The 10,355-nt window shown below is 37.3% G+C and overlaps 1 protein-coding gene across 2 annotated transcripts; it reads right to left on the reverse strand.

Moving 5' to 3' along the window:
• Window positions 1-6,361: 6,361 nt before the first annotated feature.
• Window positions 6,362-9,490, reverse strand: LOC123517416 (DNA-directed RNA polymerases I, II, and III subunit RPABC1). Of its 2 annotated transcripts, none has more exons than XM_045277439.1 (5): window positions 9,378-9,490; window positions 8,110-8,441; window positions 7,438-7,542; window positions 6,867-7,003; window positions 6,362-6,705 (listed from the first exon to the last, which is right to left on the reverse strand). In XM_045277439.1, exons 2-5 carry the CDS (start codon window positions 8,350-8,352, stop codon window positions 6,558-6,560), a joined length of 633 nt encoding a protein of 210 aa, XP_045133374.1. In that variant the 5' UTR covers window positions 8,353-8,441; window positions 9,378-9,490; the 3' UTR covers window positions 6,362-6,557. The 2 variants fall into 2 exon arrangements, with proteins under 2 accessions (XP_045133374.1, XP_045133375.1); XM_045277440.1 differs by lacking the exon at window positions 9,378-9,490 and adding an exon at window positions 8,720-8,741.
• Between the last annotated feature and the right edge of the window lie 865 nt (window positions 9,491-10,355).

Consider the following 10,355-nt stretch of genomic DNA (forward strand, 5'->3'; position numbering starts at 1 on the left):
CATGATCTATGCTCTGTTTATGCTCGTACCACATGAAGATATGTGGCATCTTCTTGTTGATTCATCAGCTTCACTGATCAGTTGGCACTTGCTGCATGCATATTGAACCATCCTACAGTAAGAGTTTCATGGCATGTGTTTATAGGTCATCTTTCTTCTCTTGTTTGTTTACAATATTTCACTAATTGTGTTGTCATGGTCTGCAGTGGAATATAATTGAAATGCAAAGAAATTTTACCTTAAGCATGAGATAAATTAAGCATAAGTGGGAATCAAAAGTCTGCCAGGACACTCACAGAAAAGCAAATCCAACACTGTGCCAGTGAAGTCAAGGCTTGAAGGATCTTGGTCCACTCTGCCTCTCCTGTCACTACAGTTCTATGCCTGCACAGTATATTTCTTTTAGCAAACTATAAGAAGCTTCTGAACCACTAAAATGGATGTAAGAGTAGTAACACTTTTTCTTTTCACTGAATTCACAGGTCTTGTTTGTATTCTGTAAGATTTTCTCATGTAGGTATTAAAGGGGAGGGTAACTGCTGTGCTTTGCTCAAAATGTTCTAATAATTGATTTTTCTCTTTCTTTTCACTTTCATGTGGAGAAATATCTATCATTAAATATGAAGATGGAGAAAGGGATAGTATAAACATTATGTAATGCAGTGATGGTCGGAATGAGGTAACTTGCTTTACTTGCCATGATTGTGTCGTTTCCTTTGATCTTCGGTCTTCTGACTTGCTGACTGTTTTCTAGTAAAATCTGATGGTCAATAGATTCTTGGCATACCAGAGGCATGGAGACTGAGGGAAGACACTCACAGGATGGAGGTGTGGTATGTTACCTTGCCTGTAACCATGAATATACACATAATGGATGTAGACAGACTGCTCAAGAAAGTGTCTAGAAATGTAGTGATACATAAAAATGAGATATATTTTGATGTCTGAGAAGAAAGTAGAACTTAAAGCAAGTACTATACTAGGTTTCATGACAAGTTTATAATGCTGAATGCTAGACAGTGTGCTGCATATCCTTTGAAAGTGTAGTTGCTATCTTTGGAATGTATCAAGAATGTGGGAAGAAAGGAGATCAAAATACTAGTTGCTTGAAATTATCAAGGATTCTGCTTATTACATTTCTCTCTCTCTCTCTCTCTCTCTCTCTCTCTCTCTCTCTCTCTCTCTCTCTCTCTCTCTCTCTCTCTCTCTCTCAAGCACACACACACACACGCCCGGTAGCTCAGTAGTTAGAGCGCTGGCTTCACAAGCCAGAGGACCGGGGTTCAATTCCCCGGCCGGGTGGAGATATTTGGGTGTGTCTCCTTTCACGTGTAGCCCCTGTTCACCTAGCAGTGAGTAGGTACGGGATGTAAATCGAGGAGTTGTGACCTTGTTGTCCCGGTGTGTGGTGTGTGCCTGGTCTTTCAGGCCTATCCGAAGATCGGAAATAATGAGCTCTGAGCTCGTTCCGTAGGATAACGTCTGGCTGTCTCATCAGAGACTGCAGCAGATCAAATAGTGAAACACGCATCAATCCACCTCCTTAATCCTGCAGGTTATGAATCATTACATATTTTAGAGATACGAGCAGCTTTTCTCTGTCAATGATAAGTTTGTGACTTAGAGAGCGGCCCCTCATGCACTCGGCCTCCACATTGAGTAGTGTGTGTGTGTGTGTGTGTGTGTGTGTGTTGTAGTGCAGGTGAAGTTCTCAAGATGTATTATGTTTGAGGTGTGCCAATAAAGGGAGCAGTTTCAACAGTTATTTCTGGAAGCCAAAAACAGCATGATATGAGTAGAAGTAAATCAAAAGTGCATAATGTGAGCATTGGTCTTGTGTATAAGTATAAATAGTATTAAAGCCTTTTTTCACTCCTTTAGCTCATTGAAAGGAAGTGTGTGTGACCTTGCTGTACAGAGTGATAGGTAGGTTTTAGTTTTGAAAAATGTGATATTTTTTATTTTTTACAATATTTTAAGTCTGATTGTATAAGGGTACATGATGTACAAATGCATAATTTGTCAATTATTATAAAATGCTTTTTTCAGTTATGCTTAAGACATGTGAATGAAGATGCCACATATTATTATTATTATTATTATTATTTCATGCTTGATTCAGATTTTTTTATAATGGAAATGAATGCTGACATTTAGTCATTGTGTTAGTTTTGTCACTATGTGCATACTTTTTATGTTGTCATCTTTATGTACATTATTTTACTGAACAAAATGTGAGTTTGCACGTCAGTGACTGCTTTCGAATTGAAATGAACACTATTGTTATTTATTTAACAAAATGCACTTTAATAAGATTTCCATTGCATTATAAAATGTTGTATCATAATTGTCTGGAGTGTCTCATTAGTAACATGAACATGAATAAACCAAACATTGATGAGATGGTCTTACACACAAGCCACTGCAACAGAAACACACAGGTCTCAAGGACTGGGTGAGGACTTGCTGCTTCTTTTGTACCTACATTCCATGCACACTGTGACTCCCTCTGTAGTGTGGCCGAGGTTGCCTTCCTCCACACGCAGGAGTGAGAGAAGTGAACACACCTTACAAAACACTAATTATTGTAAAGCTTTTTGATTGTGCTCTGGAAAATAAGCTTAGCCATTTGAAGAGCTTACCTCTCGCATATACTTTGAATGACTTAGTGTAAGCATTACTGCAGCCTTACCTCACTACTGGAATCTCATTGTGTTCAGATATTTTGATGCCAAATTTCTTTAAGTAACCTATGTAAAATTCCTCTGAGTTACAATATACACAGCTGTTATTAGTCATCCAAGACTTGATTTTATATTCATATTTTCAGTATTATGTCAAATTTACATTGCATCATTCTATATTGATTTGTTGCATTGTGAAGTACTGATAAAACTTGAGCCAGAACTTGTGAAAATATGCAGACTGAAAAAAATAATGACAAAGTTTCTACTTTATTAATTTTACAAAGGGTACCTATGCCCTGAATGATGTGTACAGACTGATGGATAGGTGTTCTAGTCATGGTGGAGGCGTTAAATGTTGTGTTGGAGACATGTCAATGGGAAGACAATGATATAAAGCTTTAGATGGGACTGCTCTTAGCTCTGGTGACTGATGATGATGCACAATTACAGTAATGTGTATTGAGCTGTGTAGGAGTGGCATGAAAGTATCTGAATCATCAACATGAACATTCCAAAATTAAATTATATTTTTCTAGAAGTAAAATTTACAGGAAGTTGCATGAATGCCACAGAAATATTAGGTGCTGTACAGTGTGTATTCTGCTCATCAAAACAAATACATTGACACCTTCACTCCCATTATCAGTGGAAAAGTGGAAAGTTGTGGCAAATGTACAAGTTTTCTGTACGAATTAAAATGTATTTTGAAGTGAAACAGTTTGTGATCACAACTAATAAAAAGTGATTGCAGCATTTTTTTTTTTTTTTTTTTTTTTTTTACAGCTGTGATTGAAATTACTGCAGAAAATTCTGAACTGGATTTTTCTCTTGAACTAAAGTCATGTACTTACTAAGTTACTGAAGAAATATTGCCAGGCTATCATACTGACATTCTCTTTAATGTTAGGTAAATCAAGAACATGCAGTTGCTTGCATATCTTCTCTGAGAAGCACAACTTAGTTTAGTTCTGTAAAGATACAAAAAGTCTTCCTTGTGAAAGGAAACGTACAATGATGTATATATATACTATATATATATATTGATGCATATTTTAACTTATGTTCTGAATGAACCTCAATATTGAACTTAATGTTTGATAAACCATAAGTAGCTGGTCTCAGACATTACTTATGTGAAAGTTGTATTATATCTATTTTTTTCCATTGTGAAGGCTCATATTAACCAGTAATTATGTGTGTATATATATGCGTATAAGCTTACTGTATAATGTTAATTAATGAAAGATTATTTAAATTTCTAGTTGTTCTTTGTATATATATATATTGTAAATAGTATACACACACACACACACACACATACATGTATATGCTTTGTGTGATGAATATTGCCTCTTTCACTATCTCAAAGACCAGCATGATTGTAAACAAAGTGGATGTATTATAGCTAAGAATTAATGGCTTGTAAATATGTACAAGGTAGCCAACAAGGACATACAATGATCACTCTGCCACCAGTCTGACCCATCAATATTGTCATTGGTTTACGAATGAGCATCTGTATTTTTCAATCAAACGAGAAAAATTCATCTCATAATAGAGTTGAGACTATTTGAAGGGAGTTGTTGAACCTTGTCCCCTCTGTGTGAGTCACCCCTCAGCATGATGTGTAGTGATGCTCGCTGGTGTGGACATCTCGGCCTACATTGTACTGGGCAAATCACACTTGTCTTTGTGGGTTTATGTAGTAAAAATCTTAAAAAGGTATGTTCAAAATACAAATTTGCTCTTATTTATCCATTTCTTTTAAACTAATGATGATTACAAATTGAGCATTGGATCAGTTCCATGAGGTGGTATAGATAGATGAGGTGCTCAAATCAACTATTTACATGAACCAATAAACCTTTTGTCAAGATTTCAGTACAACACAAGAATGCCAAACAAGATAAGAACTGTATTTTAAAAGACATATGTATGTATACAATGTGTTCAAAAAGTATCAAGACTCCATTTATTATATTGCAAGACTTATCCCTTTCATATCAAGACTCCATTTATTATATTTCAAAGTCATTGCATTTGTTCCAGCAAGATTTATTGTTCAGAGCACCTCTTTAATTCCTCCTTGTTTGTTGTGAAGCTGCTATACAATATTACAGTATTACATTTCTCTCAGTCTCTCACATTTTCTTATCTATTTCTTTGAAATGAAAATTTTGTTTAAGAGAGAAAGAGGTAGGTGTGGAGAATAATGTGAGTGCTGAAGTTAAATTATTGGATATTTCAGTAAAAATTTTTAGATGAGCAAATCTGAGTGTGCTCCAATGTTGCTCCAGTTCCCATATATATGAAGGCCCCAAAGATGATCCTAGGATCTTGCCATGATTTAGTATCATAAGTATGTGCATCATTATACACTCAGTAATATGTCTGACCATTTTCAGAATATTCCACACAAATCATGGATGATTACAATAGGCTGAATATAACTAATCTTGATACTTTTGAACACACATGTGTCTATATATATATATATATATATATATATATATATATATATATATATATATATATATATATATATATATATATATATCCCCTTTTGACAGAATTAATAAAAATTGTTGAAAAACTTGAAAGTAGATAATCTGAACGTCTTTAGTTCCTCAAGGTGTTGCATCAGATAGGCTTGGATTACTTCCAGATATGTACATATGTAGTTTTTTTTATTGTGTATCCTTTTGTGTATTAAAGAAGAATCAGAGAGCATTGTAGATTTATATATGTGTTTGTGTGGAATGTGAAAGAATGGTGATAAATGACAAGTGGAGATGCAACGTGGATATCCTTTATGGTCTAGACGGGAGGCTCCTCTACATCATGGCACCAGAAAGATTGGGTCATGTAAGGCTAAGGAGATAGAACATGAAGCAGCACAGGAAACCAGCTGTTCTGGATCCTGATTTAGAGGAAGTGTGGTGTAATGAGTAATACACCTCCCTCCCATGCAGAGCTGGTACATGAGAAGGGAATGGTTGTGAAGGTATGCATCAAGATTTCTCTCTCATTCCTTATCCAAAATAAGTCAGGTGCCATGTAAGGAAAACCAGAATGCATCAATAGTTATAGATATAGATTAACAGATAGATAGATGAATAGACAGGTAGATAGACATACAGACAGACATATATTCAGACATGATTAAAGTGTGTGTGTGTGTGTGTGTGTGTGTGTGTTAACCATTTTCTTCCCTTCTGTTAATGCTCTCTGCATGTATTGGTCACATGTAATTTATTTGTAATGGATCATAAATATATGAAGCTTATGTTGTGTTTAAGACCTTTTAAAGAAATTATAAAAAATTAAAACCAATCTTAGGCAATTTAAAGATTATTATAGTGACATGATAGGCCATGAGGCCAGGAAAGGTTCACTGACTAGGACCTCACCAGTGTCCTCCCATAGCAGGTACTACTTGTTTGGTGACATACAGGGCGAGAGGTAAGGAGATTAGCCATGCCACCCAATAGGAAAATACCCTTCCACACTACCACTTAATACTTTTCTACCTTACAGATTGTTTGCTTATACTTGACCTGTTCCTGGGAAAGTACTGTAATCTTTTAAACCACTCACCTATAGCAAAATATTACCATATGTCATTTCAGGTACAAAGTATTAATCATTTAAGTGTCGGGGAAAGAAAATAAATATTTCTGTATATGATTTAAGCATTTGCAAATGAAAAGGACATTAAATAATTTTCTGGCACATTATTACAAAACTGGATAACACTTAATTCTTATTTCTATGGTGATTCTCTCATTCTTCTCTCTCTCTCTCTCTCTCTCTCTCTCTCTCTCTCTCTCTCTCTCTCTCTCTCTCTCTTACTTCTTTTTCCTTTCCCTCTCACACAACGAGACGGTAGGAGATGTAGCGGCCAGCTGTTTCAGAGGGACGGATGATCTTCACCACCTGGCCACGCTTGAGCCCAAAGTACCGCGCCACAGGGTCACCCGCCTGTATCCTCATGAGCTGGTTGTCCTTCAGTTTGTACCTGAAAATTTATTTGTTACAACACTGCTTACTTACCAACCCATTCTGTGGCATGGTATACTATGGCACATCATTCTTTGTTTAAGCCAGAACTGTTATGCAATCATAAATCTCTCTCTCTCTCTCTCTCTCTCTCTCTCTCTCTCTACCACCTCCTCATACCTCTGCAGCAGTTCAGTTTTTTCCTCAGCCGTCATCACCACATGCTCAGGCACCAACTCGTGCTCAGTGATGTTGATCAGCAATTCAGACTCCAGAAACTGCTCCAGGATGTACTTTGGGGCCATGTCTACCAGAGCCTGTGGTAAGGAAAAACCTGGTGGTGATGGTGGTGGTAGCAGTAGATGTATTAGATAGAAATAGTATGAGTAACAGTAGTGGTAATCAAAGTATGGGGATAGAGGAGCCACCATGCAATATTACAGCAAAATCAATGTGTAGCAGTAATAAGCATCAGTAGCAGAAAAGTGCTGTGAAATTAAAAACGATGGCAATCCAATTATATATGTACCAGACCAGCATCAATTCCGGACAGGGCAGCCCAAATAAAACGCCACACACTCATAGACACACATCTTTCACACTTAACTCCATCAGCCCCAAGAGTTCAGGCATAGCACCACCAACCACATCCAAGGATCATGTGAAAGAAAAGACAAATAGTACTTCAATATTAATCTCAATCTCTCTCTCTCTCTCTCACACACACACACACACACACACACACACCTACCTGCTTAGCTGATGGTGACATTCCCGACTGGACAACAATAATGGCACGCTGGATGTTCTCTTCCTGCATGCGTGTACAGTATGTCTTAATGGTGCGGACTCCAACCTGCCAGAGCAACACAGACACTAAGTTGTTGTTTTTTTCTTTTTCTTTTTTTTATGTAAGATGGGAAACCTAACCAAGAGTAACATAAAATAAAAAGGCCCACTTAGTTGCCAGTTTCCTTGCAAATCCAAGAGAGTTAGCCTATAAAAAGAGAGAATAAATGTCTTGAAACCTCCCTCTTAAATGAAGTCAAGTCATAGGAAGTTAGAAATACAGAAGTAGGTAAGGAGTTCCAGCTTACCAGAGAAAGGTAAGAAAGAATGCAAGTACTGGTTAACTCTTGCATTCAGGTGGTACATAATTAGTTACGGTAATATAGGAGGAAACGTGATGTATTTTTTGTTGTATGAAGACGGTTGATGTTTAAGCCTATCCCAGTTGTTTCAGTCCCATTGGTATCTTCCATTGTGACTCCCATAGCAGCTGTATTGTAATTCCATCACTCTATCTCACTTGCTGCCTTGTCCTTGGTCATCATCTTCCCTCAACCAAAGTTCTTCCTGGTTCTTTCAACACATTACTAAGCCCTCCACACACACACACACACACACACACACAAAGACACACCTTCGGCTCATCTGGGAAGAACACAAACATCTGGTCGGTGGGGTCATCATTGTGAGCCACCAACACTATGAGGTCAGAGCGAGCCGGCTGCCTCTCAGACGGCTTCTCACCAAACTGCTCCTTGAACTGAGCAAGAGTCTGGTCCAACTCATCTTGTGTCACCAGATAGCCACGGTCATGACACAGCTGCATGATGGTCTTGCGGATGCGCCACAGCTTGTATGTCTCAGCCTCGTCATCCATTGTGTGTGTGTATATGTGTGCTTGGTTGTGGTGACCTGGTTAGTTTTTCTATTTCTTCTTTTCTACTATTATTTTCAGCTTTGGTTTGTCTGAAAATAATAAAATCATGAAAGTTGTAGCTCAGGAAAATGCACAAAGCTAACAATCAATTTTCAGAAACTTTCACATCAATATCAATCTAAACTTAACCTAATCAAACGTAATCCATGTTTGAAAATGTTGCCGTTACAATTTTCACTATTTAAAGCAAGTTAATTCTGAATCACAACAAAGACAACTCTCTTTTCTCAGACAAAACTATATGCATTGAACTACATATACATTCATCATGCAATACTTAAAAGCGGAAAAAACAAAAGGCTGACACCTTTATCATCCATGGAGCGCCCTTCAACCACATTTCTTGACAAACTATTTGGGGACTGGCATCTCAGTGGGCCTCTCTTTATAATCCCAGCTTTTGTTGCCCTTGGCCGGGTTTCCCTCTTATATTAAAAAAAAAAAAAAAAAAAAAAAAACGAGCCAGATGAGAGGTATGGATCAGCCTGGATACAGTAGAGGTCCATCTTAGCTGCTCCAGTGTGTTTAGCTGCTCTAGAACTCATAAGGCGTGGATGAGAATGCTTTCCTTCCCCTGTAGTGCTTCAGCTTCCCTTCTCGCAGCAAAAGCTCCCATAATTACACCATAACAGCAACGTGCATAATTTACCCTAAAACTCTGCAGCCATTCTCACCAACACTGCCCCCTCTATTTTCTGTATTCTAGAGCTACTCAGCATTCCTAGGTTTACTAATACTGAACACTGCCTACTCTGCGTGTGTCAAACCCTTGAAAGAAAAAAAAAAAAAAAAAAGTAACATCGGAACACGACCTACACTAAATTACTCTCAGTCCCTCTTCACAGCATGCCTACAAGCCTTTCAGATGCCGCATTCTTCAAGTATGTGGCCTTACACTTGTATTGGCTCTGGTTTGTGTGAGGTGCAGGTCCCAAGATACAAAAAAGAAAGGAATATTAGCTCACCAGTCACCAGTCACCAGTCCCCACGCTGTCTTGTTTACTTGTGTGTGTTCAGAGTTGCGTTACGGTCATGTTGTCTAATTGTCTTTACTCTTTACCACGGTACTCCTTCATGACATAATTAAATACTGATAAAAAATAATTTTCCACTTAAATTATTACCGATCCTTTGCAAAATCCAGAGATTTTTCACATAGGCCTATGTGAACTGAAGGGAATGCATTATATACTCTAATTTTGATGACTGTGCTTGCTCTGATTGGAAGTGGATTATGATATGCAATGGCTCGTATTCTCAAACTCTTATATCCTTCTCCTCCACAATTTCAAAAGGCTTTATTTAAAATTACACGAGTTTTAAGAGTGTTTTTACTATTCTAAAGGATTTGTAATAAGATTTCTACATTCTTATTAGGAGAAACACTCTTGTAAATCTTATAATTATTTCTGTGGACTTGGAAAATAGTCGTGGTGAAAAAGCAGACTGTTTCTGAATACACAGCAAGGCAAATATGTGATCCTCTTAATGTGAAGCCCTTATTTATTTACCAGGCTTCGCTTTCCTCATGTGTAAATGGTTCTTTAAGTCCTATGCGAAGATTGGTCAGTATATATTGGCTCTTTCCGTAGTAGAGGAACCACTCACACGTAGCTGAACAGGAAGGAGAAAAGCACAGTGGGCCAATCGTAAGGAAGCACACGGCCCTTCTAAATACTGGCTTCGATATAGAGATAATCTATTAGATATAGAGCTAGTAAAAAATGGCTTTAATCCTTTCAGTACCATGACGCGTTTTCATATTCATTTTGTTTACTATTTAGTGATTTTAATAATTTTATAAAGCTTCAGAAACCTGTGTGGGGATTAAAATAATAAAGACTCTGGCCATTAATATTCTGATCTCCATAAATCATTCCTATGGTAAATAAAATAATCTAATCATATCCAAAACTTAAGGTAAGAAATGAAAATGAAGGGAT

The sequence above is a fragment of the Portunus trituberculatus genome, chromosome 42 (genome assembly GCF_017591435.1).
Source record: "Portunus trituberculatus isolate SZX2019 chromosome 42, ASM1759143v1, whole genome shotgun sequence".
Classification (NCBI taxonomy): Eukaryota; Metazoa; Arthropoda; class Malacostraca; order Decapoda; family Portunidae; genus Portunus; species Portunus trituberculatus.